The sequence below is a fragment of the Dama dama genome, chromosome 19, assembly GCF_033118175.1.
Source record: "Dama dama isolate Ldn47 chromosome 19, ASM3311817v1, whole genome shotgun sequence".
Lineage (NCBI taxonomy): Eukaryota > Metazoa > Chordata > Mammalia > Artiodactyla > Cervidae > Dama > Dama dama.
Window position 1 is genome coordinate 58,080,348 of NC_083699.1, and position 17,452 is coordinate 58,097,799.

Here is a 17,452-nt window from a genome sequence, read left to right on the forward strand (position 1 = left end):
TATAAAATGGGACAGATTCTTCCCTCACAGCCCTGAGAAGGACTCAGCCTTGCCAACAACACCTTGATTTTGGACTTCAAGCCTCCAGAACTGTTAGAAAATAAATGTCGGTCCTTGTTTAAGCCACCCAGTCTGTGGTACTTTGTTACAGCAGTCCTACAAAAATAACATGGTGCCCAACAGGCTCATTAAGGACCTACGCCATTTGTTTTGACTGAAGTCTTATGGCTTCATCCATCTTTTCTTTGTCAGGGTTGTTGGTATCAGACTGGGAGGCCAGAAAAAAAAGATAAAATGTAAGAACCTCAGTGTGTCAACCCAACTCACAAGAAGGTGGTAGAGAAACACAGAGCCATTGGAGTTTGATTACTCTCATGGTTTATTAATATTCAGATTGAAAAAGGAGCCGTAGAGCCGCAAGTTACGCTAATTGGCACATTTGCTTTATTTATTTATTTTCAAAACAAACTGGGTTTTTTGAATTTTTTTTCCTTTTTGTTCATTCCATCACATTGAAAAGGAGGAAAAGAAAAATGGTTTTGAATTCACTTGATATTTTGGACTCCTCAGATGAATGGAACATTGCACACACACTTGGAACAGAGAGAAATAGAGAGGAAAGTGGACTCCCACAGGGCCACACGCACCAGATCAAAAAACTTGGATACAGTGCAAGAATTTCCCAAATGATTGGATCATCATTACCAAAAACTCGCCATAACAACACCAAGAAACAAAAATGTTTAAGCCACACTGTTTGACTTGGGATCGTTCCTGCTTTTTTTTTTTTTTTTTTTTTAATGTTTGCCACACAGAGAGAAAGAGGGCTAGTGGGTGGGAGAGGACAGACTCACAGATGTGAGCAGGAGAGGAAGGGAAACTTCAGAGTGGAGTTAAGAAGAGGGTGGGGAGAGACAGGGTTCAGGAGAGGGGAGAGTGGGGGCGTGGAAAGCCATTTCTTAAAGTTCAGGCATGTTCTTGGTCCGCCTCATGTTCTTCTCCTTTACCCTCATCCTGCCGGGCACTTTCCTTAGGTTTGGTTTCATCTACAGCTTCTGAGGAAGAAAACAGAGGGGTGGAGGGTGAGAGAAGGAGAGTTAGTATTTTGTCTCATATGCTCAGATGACAGTGCGATGGATTTCTTCTTTTCGTACTGTTTCATAAAAGATTTCAGATATAAAGAGACCATTGCTATCTCAGTAATGTAATTTCCAGGTTCAGAAGAGGTTACCCCCAAGAAGTTGCTCAGTGATGCATAGGAAAGAGCTGAAGAATCAAACCATGATATTGTGGGCAAGGAGTCCACTAAACAGAAATTACCATGGTCTGTAATCTCTCAGCCATACAGTCAATGTGTCCACACATAGAGGGTCCACAACGACCTTGTATTTCTTTTCCTTTTTTGCTGCATGGCTTGTGGGATCTTAGTTCCCCAGTCAGGGATTGAACCTGTGCTCCCTGCATTGAAAGCACGGAGTCTCAACCACTGGACTACCAGAGAAGTCCTTGACCTTGTATTTCTTTTGTATCAATGTCAGACTTATCAGATACTATTTGGATCATTCAACATGCATTTCAAACCTCTCACTCCTTATTTCTAAAATTATAAAGGTTGGAAAGTACAATACTCGTCTTTGTACATTCCCCTTGGAGGTAGGGATGTTCATGTCTCACAGTGATGGTCACTTAGAGACAGGGTTCCCTGGGAGGACTCTAGAAGAGGTGTTTGCCCTTTGTTTTCTCCTATTCCTGATGACTGTGACATCAAACAATACCTGGTAGTATAGCAGGCAGCCTGAGACCATGAAGACAAAAACTATACACTAAGGATATGTGTGCTGAGTCGTGTCCGACTCTTTGTGATCCCATGGACTCTAGCCTGCCAGACTCCTCTGCCCATGGGGTTTTCTAGACAGGAACACTGGAGTAGGTTGCCATTTCCTTCTCCGGGGGATCTTCCTGATGCAGGGATCGAGCCCACGTAACCTGAATCAGCAGCGATTCTGTACCACTGCACCACCTGGGAAACACTACGCACACAAGCATGATGAAGCAGAAAAGCAGAAAAAAACCTACTTGTGATCGACCATAGTACTTCTGGGACACTTTTCCTTAGACTTGTTCTTATTCATGTGAGACAAGTAACTAACCTCTTTAAGCCACTGTAGTAGTTTTTAGTTTTTTGCAGTCAAAAATATTCCAGATGACTATACTTATCCATAAAGCAAGAGTGTTTTGCTAAATAAGAAATACTTTGTGCCTTTATAAGGGATCATTTTTTCCTTAGGGAAGAGTTGATTTTCTAGTAACTTGTCTGCGTGGTTTTCTGACAGAACTCACAGATTTCGTATTATAGACAGCTTACTAATATGCCACCTAATGGAAAGAGAATCCATTCACCCTGACGTCACATCTGCTATTAAATTAAACTCCATGTGTTGGGATCCCCAAGACTCCTCTCAGGTTCAGAGATTTGCTGAAGGACTCACAAGATTCAGCATATAGTCTTACTCATGGCTGCTGCTGCTGCTGCTGCTACTGCTAAGTCGCTTTAGTCGTGTCCGACTCTGTGTGACCCCATAGACGGCAGCCCACCAGGTTCCCCTGTCCCTGGGATTCTCCAGGCAAGAACACTGGAGTGGGTTGCCATTTCCTTCTCCAATGCATGAAAGTGAAAAGTGAAAGTGAAGTCGCTCAGTCATGTCCAACTCTTCGCGACCCTATGGACTGCAGCCTACCAGGCTCCTCCCTCCATGGGATTTTCCAGGCAAGAGTACTGGAGTGGGTTGCCATTACCTTCTCCTTACTCATGGCTACTGTTTACTAAATGAAAGGATATGAAGAGGAAAAAAGGCAGCACATGTACCCCAATATTCATTGCAGCACTATTTACAATAGCCAGGTCATGGAAGCAACCTAAATATCCTCTGGCAAATGAATAGATAAAGATGTGGTACATATAAACAATGGAATATTACTCAGCCATAAAGAGGAACAAAATTGGGCCATTTGTAGAGATGCAGATAGACCTAGAGTCTGTCATACAGTAGGTCAGAAAGAGAAAAACAAATATCACATATTAATACATAAATCTGGAGCCCAGGAAAATGGTACAGATGAGCCTATTTGCAGGGCAAGAATAGATACTCAGACATAGAAAATGGACATGTGGACATGGCAAGGCAGGTTAAGGGGGTGGGATGAATTGGGAGATTGGATTGATATATATACTTTACCACGAGTAAAATAAATAGCTAGGGGAAACCTGTTGTATACTGCAGAGAGCTCAGCTCGGTGTTCTGTGGTGACCTAGAAGGGTGGGATGGTAGGGGGAGATTCAAGAGAGAGGGAATATATGTATACTTATAGCTGATTCACTTTGTTATGAAGCAGAAACTAAAGCATTGTAAAGCAACTATATCCTAATAAATTTTTTCAAAAAAACAAAGGGAAAAGTTGTATGGGGCAAAGTTTGGAGGAACCCAGGCACAAGCTTCCATGAGCCCTCTCCCCATGGAGTCATACAATATGTGCTTAATTCCTCATCAGCAGTGAATTATGACACGTGTGAAATGTCATAGCCTAGGGAAACTCTCTTGAGCTTACAAGTCCATGGTTTTTATTGAAGGCTAGTCACATAGGCACCCTCTACCTAGCATACACCAAATCCAGACTCCTAGAGGAAAACAGATGTCCAGCATAAACCACATTGTTGGCACAAAGAGTTTAGGCATAGTGAACACTCTTAGTTAGGAAGTGGTGAGAACCCTCTCAAAATTCAAGTTCCCAGATACCAGCCAAGGAGTCAGTTTTTCAAACAAATATTTCTTAGAATTGAGAGATGCTGAGACTAGAGAAATGGGAAACTTTTAGGAGACTATTAGAAGAGCTCATAAAATGTTTCTTTGAAATCAGTCAGCTACATATTTATATTCTGATAAAGCTGAACATTTATATCCAAACAAGACCATTGCTGCTAAATATAGTTTTTGGAATTTCTTCTTTAGAACACCTATCTAATAAATTCTTTTAAATCTCTTCAGTAGGAGAAAATGCTTATCTTTTTGAAAATAAATGTGTATGTATGTGTGTGTATGTGTGTTTATCTGTGTGTGTGTTTTAAGAATAAATAAATTCCAGGTCTGGTAAACAGCAACTATATAGGTCATTTTATCTTATCATTTGTTTTTGATCAAAGTTTTAAAGTCTGATCTATTTTGTGGGGTTTGCAACTGACTGTGAGTTAAAATGTAGTTATGCTAGTAAGACTATCTGCAAATACTCATAAAGATTTTTTAAGGCTATATCCCTCCAAGGTGACCATTATCAACTCTTGAAGAACCAGCACACTGATTACATTTTCCAATCAAAAGTTTTGGGTGAAAACTAACTCAGTTCTGACCTTCATAATACTCTATGTACCAGCAGTGTGCCTAATGGATCACAGAACTTCAATGCTCTAATGGATCACTTAATTTTCTACCAGAAGAAAGCTTTCAAATTCATTTGTTAGATCTTTTTATAGCAATTTGCAGTTCTTTCAGATAATTTATTTAGTTCCCTGCTGCTGCTGCTGCTAAGTCACTTCAGTTGTGTCTGACTCTGTGCGACCTCATAGATGGCAGCCCACCAGGCTCCTCTTTCCCTGGGATTCTCCAGGCAAGAATACTGGAGTAGGTTGCCATTTCCTTCTCCAATGCATGCATGCATGCTAAGTCGCTTCAGTCATGTCCGATTCTGTGCGACCCTATGGACAGCAGCCTACCAGGCTCCTCTGTCCACAGGATTCTCTAGGCAAGAATATTGGAGTGGGATTTAGTTCCCTAGCCCTGCCCAAACCTTTGGAGATTATAGGTATGCCCACAGTGCTTTACCGTTCTTACCAGTTCCAAGAAACAACATATTTAATGCCTTCTCCAAACTGCAAAGAAAGAGAATATTGATTTGAACTATCTAGAAGAACATAAAAGATTGACTGCAGGAGCAAGAGAAGACTTCAAACCTCTCTTACTCAAAAACTTGGGAGCTTTTATATATAATTTGAAGGAGGTTAAGGAACTCAAAAGACAAGAAAGTAAGCAGGATAGGTGAGAACAGAGGTATATTTGTGGAGTAAGAGAACACAATTCAAAAGGGGAAATCAAAGGAACAAATATCCAGATAATTCTGAGAAGCAGCCAAACTTTTGATCCACTTTTGGAGGTAGAATCAGGTTAAATCTTTCCAAATTCCCTCACTTTCTCTTGTTATCCTTTGCCTGGGTCCAGGAGAAAAGGTTAAGCTGGACATGCATCTGTTTATTGTGACAGGAAGTCACTGCTGTCTGTTCTCTATTAAAAGAGCCTCAATATCTACATATCATTTCTCTTAAATGCTTCAAAGTATTTGAAATATAATTATTCATTTGGTTGTCCAATAAACTGGTTTTGAACACTGCGATGTGCCAGACATTCTTCCAACTATTAAGAAGAAAAGTGAGAAAACCAGAAAATACCCTGTTCTTGTTTAAGACTTTAGTATTAATACCATTAATAGGCAATGAAATTCATAATCATAGGATGTTGGCAGTGAGAGGGACCTTTAAGATCTTCAAGGGTAACGACAGTATCTACTGGTCAACTTTGAATGTCCCATGTCCAGCACTGAACCTCTCAGAAATCACCATGTTCACTAGCAGCCTCATGAATTTTATCATTTCTGTGTTACCTTAAAAAGAGAATTTAACATTATAGACAGTAAAGCCATGTATTTTTCATGTTCTAGAGTTGAAAGGTGCTTCAAAAGGGAAGAAATAAATGTGTTCATGCATTCATTTATTTATTCAATAAAATGTCCTGGGCCTTTATTACACACCACACACTGTGCCATGCATTTCAAATGCAATGCATTGCAATGGTGATACAGCAACTAAAATACCAAGCAAAAATCTGCCTTCTTGGAATTCATATGCTAGTAATTATTTTCATGTGCTTTGTTTGTGGGAGAAGGGCTGGTAAGGGAAAAGTAATATCTAGACAAGATAAGAGCAGCCTAAAAAGACGTATTTTCTCTTAGGCCACTTCTCCTGAACTTGCAAAGTTGAATATCTCTAAACAATATCATAAATTTTGAAATACGTTAAACTCTAACAGTTTTCATATTCTTGACCCACAACTACCAGTCCTAAGAAAGATCAAGACCTCATTAAGACAGCAATAAAAATCAAAGTCATTTCTACATCCATCTGGAACTGGGTGGTGGTTGCCTTAAACGAGTAAGGAGACCCACGTGGATGTTTTCACAGTGGTCCTTGAAATAGGTATGTCTAACTGGCTCTCTGATTCTTGCTGAAAATAGTTTCCGGAAGCAGCTCTTGCCTTTGTGCATTCCATTCATTTCCTGGAAAGGGTGAGAATAGCACGTCTGCAAGTTCTGTTGGTGAGCAAATACCGGGAGCATATGCAGCAGCGGCTGCTTGTGTGCTCAGCCAGGCACCGGCTGCAGGGCTAAGGAGGGATGGCGGCGCTCCCAGCTGCCAGTGCCTACACTGCACTCTAATGGCCCTGTTTACTGGCACTGGTCCAGGCCCCTCCACAGCCCTACATTACTGAAATTAGGTTGAGTGGATTTCCCAGTAAAACATTATCTCTTGGGACCTGCCCAGCTCTCCGCAGCCTTGTCAACATTTATTAAATAGAAGCTGCTATCATCCTGGGGCTATGCCCACAATTACTCTACCAATCACCACTGGGCTGGGGCATGTGCTTCCTTTCCTTCTGATTTTCACTTTTCTTGAATATTAAATATCATCTCCTCAAAGGCCCAAAGGAAAGTAATAAAAAATTTCAGTAGCAAACTCACATGTGTCCTTTTGTTACTTACATGGTCTTCCTCTTGAGCTGGGTACCAGATGTTAGCCTGGAGCCTGGGGATCATGACTTTGGGTGGTCATATTTTGCTCTTTTTTTGCTTTTTATTTTTACTATATTTACATTTTAAGTTCCTTTAAAATTTCATGTCTGACACTTACCATGACTTGGAGTAATTTACTCAACCTCTATTGTCTCACTCTCCTTATCTATAGCTGGTGTTAATATTGGTACCCACTTCATGTGGTTATTAAAACACTCAAAAGTGTTAATTATTTGAAGTACTTAATAACGAATGGCATGTTTTAGTAAACTGCTCAGTAACTGTTATTATTAAGTAATTGGAAGGGAACTAACACTGGTTTAATGTTTACTATGTGCCAAGCCAGGTGCTCAGTGTTTTCACATATTGGTATTCAATATATTGATATATTTCCCTTGCTTTGCTATTCTTTTGTCAGTAAAGTAGGGAGATTCTTTACCAGCTGACCCACAAGGGAAGCCCTCATAGCTCAGTTGGTAAAGAATCTGCCTGCAATGAAGGAGACCTGGGTTCAATTCCTGGGTCGGGAAGATCCCCTGGTGAAGGGAAAGACTACCCACTCCAGTAGTTTTGGGCTCTCCTTGTGGCTCAGCTGGTGAAGAATCCACCTGTAATGCGGGGGACCCAGGATCCCTGGGTTGGGAAGATCCTCTGGAGAAGGGAAAGGCTACCCACTCCAGTATTCTGGCCTGGAGAATTCCATGGACTGTATAGTCCGTGGGGTCACAAAGAGCTGGACATGACTGACAGACTTTCACTTCCACTTTCATCTACTCTTAGCCCACAGCCAAAGATAAACTTTCTTAAAGTATCCCAAGAAAGGGAGAGAGAAGTCTGTGCCTTATAAAGCTTTTGCTTGTAGAGTAAAAACAATAATAATTATTTGAAAAAACAGCTTTGAAGTCAAGGTCTAAAGTCCAAAATTAATCACCAGGGTAAAGCTGACTGTTGGCCAAACTTGAGAGGCGTGATTCTCTGATGCAAGAACCAAGATGCTAAATAGTAATGTCTCAAAAGGCAGGAACTTCTCTGCAACTGCTTTTACTTAAGAAGACAATCTTCTCTATTTCATACCTACATGGCAGTCTGTAGGTAACCACCTTATCCCTGGCCTTAGCTCCATTTGATTCTCTCCAGGTTGTAGCAAAAATACATTTACTATATTGGATGAGCAAGAACCAAGGAACCTCCTGCCCTCAGATATACAGTAAACCTTGTGTCCAGTAGGCAAGTTACAGTGGTGATGGCAATTCTCCAGGCTTAAGATAGTACATCCAATTTTAAGAAAAATTCTCTGATTTAATAATAATTATTGAATCCAAGACTTGAAAAATAAACCCCAGGACATCTTGTCCCTTAGTCTCAAGGAAAATGATCAAACTGAGATTTTCCAGCTTTATTATAAGAATGAACTTTTCATTTCCTGGAAGGCTTTCAGTCATCTGTGGACAAGGCACGTTTGTGGGGAGAAATCCCTGGGGCCTCGTGGAAGACTGCTCTGATAGGGTTATTCCTTCTGCCTATGCACATGCTCTCTCAGTTCTTGGATTTCTCAAGCAGGGAATCCCAGCATATCGTGAAGAATAAAGAGATCAAAGATGGAGGAGAAGTGGCCACTTTCTTCAAAGAATTCCAGGCAAAGAAATGCCATACTTCTTTTGGACTCTTGATCAAACATGACTGAAGTTAGCATTCCCCCTCCTCACCAAAAGATTATCTATACTTCCTCTTCCTGCATTTCATAGAAAGTTAATAACTTTCTATAAAATCAAACCTCATGTAGTTGATGTTAATTATTTAGGTCCATACTTAGGAGATAAGGAAATGTCAAATAGGTTAATTGTGTCTGTTGCTCATTTTTCATTGAATTTACTCTTAGCTATTCTTTCTTGAAGTTTTTTTACATTGATTGAATCAGGCTGCTTAGGTATTGTACTAACTATTTCAAATTACTGTATTTCCTAAGGTATTTCCATTATATTCATTGCTTTCAATAGTGAGTTATCCTAAGTCTTATTTTGTGATCAAAAGTGTAGTAATTTGTGTCTGTCAAACCTAGAGAAAGTTAGTGAACTATTTTCTAGATTATACTGGTTTCAATTTAAAAATTCAACCAATGATATGTAATGTTTTAACATATTTGAGTTAATATGCTTTATTATAAAAATTACAAATATTTTCAACATTTGTCTTTAAAAGCAAAAGCAGATCTAGATATGCCAGATCTCAAGATCTGATATTTGATTACATGATTTGATTATCTGACTCCACAGCTAAAATGCATAAGCCCAAACTAGAAATAATTCTTACTCTACAAGGGTCACTCCAATAGTGACTACAGCTGTCTAAATTTTTTTCCTACATATAAATATCTATTGCTTGGATAACATTTAAATTTTATAATAGAAGCACTATATTTATGAGTCATATTCAGCTCATGCTTTGCCATGTCTCACCATGATGTGTTTGGGTAGTGATTGAGAGTAGCTAGACAATTATTTATCTGTGTTGTTTAATTTTCCCTTATGGCTGTATCTACATAGCACAAAGAAAACTAAAGATTTGGCAGTTGTCTTGCTAATTTTATCACTGCAAGTGGATAAACCACATAACTCAGGACAAAAATACAAAATCTTTATGTGTTATCATGAAGTGAGCTCATAATTGTGAAATTGTAAAATTACAGAATAATGAAAGCTGAAGATCTTAGAGATTATCTGATCTCAGCCCCCCACTCTGAGAAAAACTGAAGGTAGAGGGTTTTTGTGACTTGCCCAGTCTCACAGCTAATTAAAATTCAGCAGTCCTCCTGTAATACCATAATGTCTCTTTGGGGATGATGAATTCCACTGTTTGATTTTAACTTGAATCTCTCCTTATTAGTCCTAAATGCACTGTGTAAGTCTGTTCCTCCCCACTCTTTCCCTCTCCACCCTCCCTTTCCCTTTCCTCATCACTCTTCCTCCCTCCCTCCATTTCTTTTCTCCTTTATGCAATAAAAGATAAACTCAATAGAATTTTACCTTAAGAGCTATCAGAAGTAATATTAGATACACTGGAGGCTTGCCCAACCAGGGCTGAGGACTACTGTTTTATCAAACTTCAAAACATTATGCACAGAGGGTGAGAGGTGATGTGAATATTCTAAATAGAGAGAGGACAAAAAATGGGGACCTCTGCAATTAGCGGCTTAGGCTAAATAGTTATCATTGATTATGGTAGGCTTCATAAACACTCAGTGATTGAAGGAAAGAAAGTTTTAGTTGCTCAGTCGTGTCCGACTCTTTATGACCCCATGGACTATGGCCCACTAGGCTCCTCTGGCAATGGGATTCTCCAGGCAAGAATACTGGAATAAGCTGCCATTCCCTTCTCCAGGGGATCTTCCTGACCCAGGGATTGAACCCCGGGCTCCCGAACTGCGGGCAGATTCTTTACCATCTGAGCCACCAGGGAAATGATTGAAGAGTTACTGGATAGTGAAAGCAATTGAAGAGTCACTGGATAATGAAAGTCCAGAAGTAGCTGAAATGACTACAGATACCAGAATCTGTAAGAGATCAGTACTAGATCCAGAGAAGAAGACATAAAAGTGTATATCATTCCCCATCTGTCACTCCCTCTGCTTCCCAGTGAAAGCAGATTGTTCAAAAGCTGACTGAGAAGGTTAACTCAATTTTGAAATTAGTTTTTAAAAAGATTATTGTAACAAGAAAGCCCTATAAAAGGTGTTTGTGTTATATGCTTGTGTGTGGGTAAATAGATGCAATCCCCACCTCTCACTGGGACAATTCATTCAGCATTGTGTGTGTTGGTTTCCTGGGGCCTGTCAAATTACAGCATTGCCTTTGAATGAAAAATTGCTTTAAGAATCAATAGCACTCACTGGAACATAACCAGAACTGTATCAAAAAAGTGATATTCATATTTGTGCTGGTTTCTCTCTTTTCAGTAAAGATCTCAAAGCTCTTCTATTTAGAGACGCCTGGCTATTTGGAGACATTGGGACAATAATCAGTTAAAGAACGAGATTCATGGTCAGTCTGTAGCTTGTGTGAGATAGAACCATGGACTCATACACGTCCTGCTCACCACACAGCACTGCCCTGGGGAAGATCATTCTAGGAAGGCTTTCTCTCTTTTCTCCACCCCAAGTTTTTTCTCTAATAAAACTATTTTCTAAGACACATCTTATATCCAGAATCTACCTCCTACTCCCTTTCCTTCTTCAAAATCCTGTTTATTTGAAAACAACACACAGAAACGTTAGAATAGAAAGGCTTGCTGGAGACCTGCCGCCAACTCACCTAATAGAAGAATCCTCACAGCAAATGGATAGCCTCCTCTTCAACAGACCACTCCAGCTCTAACTGTACATTATTCCTGAGAGTCAGCTAACATCTACCCCCTCTAAGTTTTCATGCAGTTCTTTCCTCTAGAATAACACCAAAACAAAACATATCCTCAATATGCTTTCTTTTGTAGAAGATGGTCCAAAAATGCAAAGATAACAGCCTCTGTCTTCAAAAATTTTACCTACCTGTTCTTTTTCCCCCTCTTCAATCAACAAAGTTAGTGAAAAAAATATATTTTAATTATGCCATCTTTTCTTTGTCTCACCTCTTAGTTCTTTTGGAACTGACTTTATCATTTTTCTAACAGTGCTCTCCTCAAATTCACCCTCTCCAATTTTATCCAAATCAGATGGACTTTTCTCATTTACTACTACTCTTGATCTTCTTCTGACAACTCCTTTTGAAAGTGTTGACCTTTACTTGAGATCTATGTTCTAGAAAATAGCAGAAGTTAAGAAACGCTCATAATTTTTTTTTTTTTTTCTGAAGTCTCCTCACTGTTTTTACACTCTAGGAAATGGCTTCTTCCCCAAGTGATCTGCTGTCTACTCTCTCTCTCATGACTCCAGAAGACTCATGGGTGATTCCCTTGTTTACCCATAACAAAACCAAAGACAGGTCATTCCTCCTTTGCCTGAACCTACTGACAAAGCCAGACCCCTGAACTTTCTATTCTTTGTTTCATGAATGACTAGCTTAGATCAGAATTGTTTGTCCCCCTGACACAAGGTAGACATAGAAATAAATAAATCTGTTTCCGCTAACTGACTATACTTTCCCTGATTGCAAAATAAATTCAGTTGTAAGCTGCCCACCTACAACTTACCTACTCCTCCTACAAAAGCTAAGGGAATGTCATCCTACCAAGACACTATGTTGGGAGTTGAGGGTCCCTATTGTAACAGATTGAACAAAACTAGCTCCTTCATTGTTGGTGTATTTTTGTTTCAGGCATCTTCTTAAATATCCCCTTTTTCTTAACTTCAGTGAAGACAAAGTTCTCGATTTATGTTTGCTCTATCCTAGCTTTTCTTTCCACTCTGGGTCTAGTGTTTACTTCCTATCCCCTAACAAGACACAATCCAAGATTCAATTCTACCTTCTCTTCACCAGCTCTGCATCAAACAACTCATTCTAACAACTTCAATCCTGACCCCATATTCAGGTAACCACCACATTTATGCAGAAAGAAATTTTATGTGGTAAAGTCTACCAAAAGATTACCAGGAACACCCCCACAGTTGAACAAAACTTGGTCTATTGACAGAGCACAGCTAGGGAGAGCATATACCAGGGGAATCAGGAAGCATGGCAGTAAGAAGGGGTTAGGAAGGACTGATCTGAGCTTGTGGGAAGAGATTTGGAGATGGATTCAAGGAAGCAGAGCTTTGCTCTTTATTGGATGCTATCACAAGTGTCATTTGATGGTTGGCCTCCCCATAAATATCTAGAAGGAAGAGTGAGGTAAGTATCATCATCCATACAGCCAGGCTAGGGAAAGACTTGGCCATTGTATGCTTTGGACACCATCCATACTTAGTCTGTGTGCAGACATGATTACAGGGTCTTACTTTGTCTGGGACCATCACACAAGTCCTCCGACATTGTGTTCTATGAAATTGTGTATGTTAATAGGAGAAGACTAGGGCTCTCTTGTGGTGACCAGGCCAGCTCCTGGCTGTCAGGTACTGCTTTTCTCTTTCTTGGAAGAAACAGGCGAGAGGCTAAACTTGACTTTTCTAGATCTGAGGTGTCTCTGTTAAGGTCCTCCCTTGTAACTGCCTGTGTCTCCCTCCAGAGTTCTCCCTCTCGGAATCCTTATGGATGTGTGAGTTCCCTGAGCACAGAAAGAAATTAAATTGATTGTAAGAAATAGTGAAAATGTTCTACCTCAGCGCTGTGTCATCAGCTGAAACCGTATCCTGAAAGGCTTTTACTGGCTTTTAAAGATGCTGATGGCTCCCAATGGACTAGTGGCACTTCTTCCTAATTTAACATATTTTAATTAAATAAAATCCTTCCTGAGGAAGAAAGAGAGAACCACATTGGGTCTGTCACTTCGGTTGTTTTCTCACTTCACTGATACGATGAACAAGTTTGGGTTTTTCATCTCTCTCTCTTCCCCTCCTTCCTTTAATGGCCTGTCAAAAGGAAATTCCATCCTGTGTTGGCATTAGTGCCTGCTGTAAATAAGAGGAAATGGGAGGAAAGAGGAGGTGGGAGGGGAGGGGGTTGTGGGATAGAAGCTGGATCCACAGCTCAATTGCAAGGCATCTCTCAGAGTGTCTAGACACCAGCTGCCTGGTTACCATGGAAACCCACAACTTTGGCTGATGGGCTGAGGAGTAACGACTCTCAGGAGATTCTGTTGGGAGCTTGGTGGTGGGGAGAGAGGAAGGTTTGGAGTAATGGCACAGAGAGTGTTAAGAGTAATGCAGGGAGAACAAGTTGAAACAGCTCTCTGTGAAACAGGTGCATTGACCTTGTTCCCATTTTTGTCAGGCACACTCTACATGCAGTGACAAGGTACAAATCTGCAATACCAGCAGGTATCAGGACACAGGTTGCTAAAGATGAATAGCTGAGCTGGAATGATTATATTCCCATCAACCTCCTGCCAGTGCCAAAGTAGTGCCTCAGTAAACCAAGGCTTTCCACAGTAAACAGATGTGATCAACAATTCCCTGAGGAAGCCTCGGGTGTGAGAAGTTCTGGTCCTCAAGAATGGCTGCCTCTTTCACAAGCTCTCAAGATGAAGGTTACTCACTGCTTCTACCTGAAGTGTCCACCCTTACTGCTGCACTCATTATTCTTTGTCCTAGGAAAGGTCTGGGCTACTGTTAAATAAACGAGGTTGGTGGTGGGATTGTTGAGGGAATGAGTAAGAAATGAAGAGATACCAGTTTAGGGTCATATAAACAGATTTTGCTCTCTTCTTCATAGAGAGATGCCTATCATCAGAGGTTTCCAATCCACAGATTTTCAAGCTTTTCAGTTGCTTTCTGTAACCCTGGTCCCTTTATACCACGCATTCCTGTTGGATGGGAATTTTTAGGTAGCACTGGCCCTCCCCCCAACTCCCACCCTTCTCATCACCTAATTTTGTGCCCATTGCCACTCCCTACCCCCATCTCTCCACTCCACTTCCTTGACCAAGTACCACCACATACAAACACACCCCCATCCCCACTCTCCTTGCTGGGACCTCCAGGCCCTTTGGTGATGGAGAGCAGCCCTTTCTCACTAAAGTTTGTCTACAGCTACACAGACTATGCCAAAGCCTTTGACTGTGTGGATCACAATAAACTGTGGAAAATTCTGAAAGAGATGGGAATACCAGACCACCTGACCTGCCTCTTGAGAAATCTGTATGAAGGTGAGGAAGCAACAGTTAGAACTGGACATGGAACAACAGACTGGTTCCAAATAGGAAAAGGAGTACATCAAGGCTATATAGTGTCACCCTGCTTATTTAACTTATATGCAGAGTACATCAGGAGAAATGCTGGGCTGGATGAAGCACAAGCTGGAATCAAGACTGTCTGGAGAAATATCAATAACCTCAGATATGCAGATGAGACCACCCTTATGACAGAAAGTGAAGAAGAACTAGAGTCTCTTGATGAAAGTTAAAAAGGAGAGTGAAAAAGTTGGCTTAACACTCAACATTCAGAAAACTAAGATCATGGCATCCAGTCCCATCACTTCATGGCAAATAGATGTGGAAACAGTGACAGACCTTATTTTTGGGGGCTCCAAAATCACTGCAGATGGTGATTGCAGCCATGAAATTAAAAGACGCTTACTCCTTCAAAGGAAACTTATGACCAACCTAGACAGCATATTAAAAAACAGACATTACTTTGTCAACAAAGGTCCGTCTAGTCAAGGCTATGGTTTTTCCAGTGGTCATGTATGGATGTGAGAGTTGGACTATAAAGAAAGCTGAGCACCGAAGAACTGATGCTTTTGAACTGTGGTGTTGGAGAGGACTCTTGAGAGTCCCTTGGACTGCAAGGAGATCCAACCAGTCCATCCTAAAGGAAATCAGTCCTAGGTGTTCATTGGAAGGACTGATGTTGAAGCTGAAACTCCAATATTTTGGACACCTGATGCGAAGAGCTGACTCATTTGAAAAGACCCTGATGTTGGGAAAGATTGAAGGCAGGAGGAGAAGGGGACGACACAGGATGAGGTGGTTAGATGGCATCATGGACTCAATGGACATGAGCTTGGGTAAACTCCGGGAGTTGGTGATGGACAGGGAAGCCTGGCATGCTGCGGTTCATGGGGTCACAAAGAGTCAGACACGACTGAGCGACTGAACTGAACTGACACGGACTACCTTTATTGTCTATCTCACAGTATCTTGCCTTCACTTGGGCAATCTTATCTATCACCTTTGGAGTCTAACAAGACCTCTGATTTTATGGGTGTTTCCTGGTTCATAAAACTGTTTTTTAATTGTACAATCTAATAGAAGATATGAGAATTAACACTTGGACTCCAACTGATGAGAGAAAGAGAGAGAATCTGTAAATTTTTATGCAGTGGTTTCTCTGAAGAAATATTCCTGTATGAAAACATGTTCCAGTCATCTTGAGCTATAATCAACATGGAGGCAAATTCAACATACTCAAAAAGGGCTACTAACAGGTAAATACTGAGTTAGCTATAACTATCGTTTGTGTTAAGTAGAACGCTTTAATCCACCAGAGACTCTTCATTAGACTTAAAAGCTTCCATGGCTTTGATCTGATGACATAACCTGAGACAAAGGCAGATCTCCCTAAGCAAAAATGTGTCTGTATCATCTATCTTTGGTCAGAGCAGAATTCCTAGTGGTTTGGAATTGCTATTAATAAAATGGCTCTCTTTCATAGATGTATCCTTGCATGGGGAGATGAAAGCACTCTCTTTATGATTGTGTTCCATGCAGGGAGTGACTATAATGCAGTGAGACTAGGACACAGCTCTGGCCTTCCGGTGCCACTGACATCCCAGTCAGAGTCACTGCCAACATCTTTCAATCACTAGGAGGGATGTTATTACTTGTAAGAATTAGAGGAGTCTCCAAGGAACTTGCAAGGGCACGAGATGGGGGAATGTCCAGATGGCCGAGGAGAAGTTCCTTCAGTGGTGATAAGGAGTAAACCAACTGAATGTGACAGTGACCTTGGATCAGTTTTGCCACCTATGCATTGATCATCAGGACTGATTCAACGGCTCTGTTTGACTAAGTAGGTATCTACCTTCTCACACATCTATGGAACATTCTGTACCTCTTCTAGCTGCTGGGGATACAGCAGTGTGTAACATAATAATAAAAAAAAAAACCAAGAAACACAGTTTGTGGAGCTTATATTATTCTATAAATAAGCAGGTAAACTAGATAGCATGTCAAGTGGTGGTAAAAGCTATGAAAAGCATAATGCTGGGAAGGAGAATAGAGAGTGATGGAACGAAGGTGGCATGACAATATCAGAGAGGAAGTCTCTTTGAGAAGGTGACATGTGGACAGAAGCTGAAGAAGATAGACAGTAACTCAACGACCATCTAAAGAGGGGCGGTTTTCAGGCAGAGGGATCAGTAGTGCAATGCCCTAGTTGTAAGCACACGTGGTCACTGAGGTTTTAGCACAGATATTAGAGTTGCTAGAAGGGAGTAGGAGAGAGAGAACAGAGAAGATGAACTCCAAGTTGTGACCTTTGTAGGATGTTAATCATGCAGGGCATGGAGACCATTTTAAGACCTTGGCCTTTGTTGAAATGAAATGGAAGCAAAAGAAAATAAAATTGTGCTCAGATCCTAGATATATTTTGAAAGTGGAGCCAACAAGATTTGCTGACAGATTTAATACAAGAAAAGACAAAAGAGTCAGGGATAATTCCAAGATATGTGGCCTGAGTCTCAGGAAAAGATGGGCTTCCTATTTCTGGAGTTGGGGAAACTTGAGAAGGAGCAGGTTCAGGGAGAAAAGACAGGAGTATTGTTTTTCAAAATGTTTGGTTTAAGGTACCTATTATATACACAAGTTGAGTGACTGGTTGTCTGGAGTGGGGAGAAAGGTTTAGGCTACAGATGGACAATTGGGATTTGTCAGGTAGTATCTGTTTGCGATATTTGAAGCCATGAACTGGGAGAGATCACCAAAGAAGTAAATGTAATGAGAGAAGAGAAGGTTTAAGACTGAGCGGTGAGAGATT

The 17,452-nt window shown here is 40.7% G+C and overlaps 1 protein-coding gene across 1 annotated transcript in view; it reads right to left on the bottom strand.

The window, feature by feature from the left end:
• Positions 1–408: 408 nt before the first annotated feature.
• Positions 409–17,452, bottom strand: part of GAP43 (growth associated protein 43) — a 96,833-nt gene continuing 79,789 nt past the window's right edge. Inside the window, exon 3 of the mRNA XM_061167950.1 lies at positions 409–1,055. Within this exon, the coding sequence (XP_061023933.1) occupies positions 967–1,055 (89 nt within the window). The 3' untranslated portion in view covers positions 409–966. The remainder of the gene's footprint in view (positions 1,056–17,452) is intronic.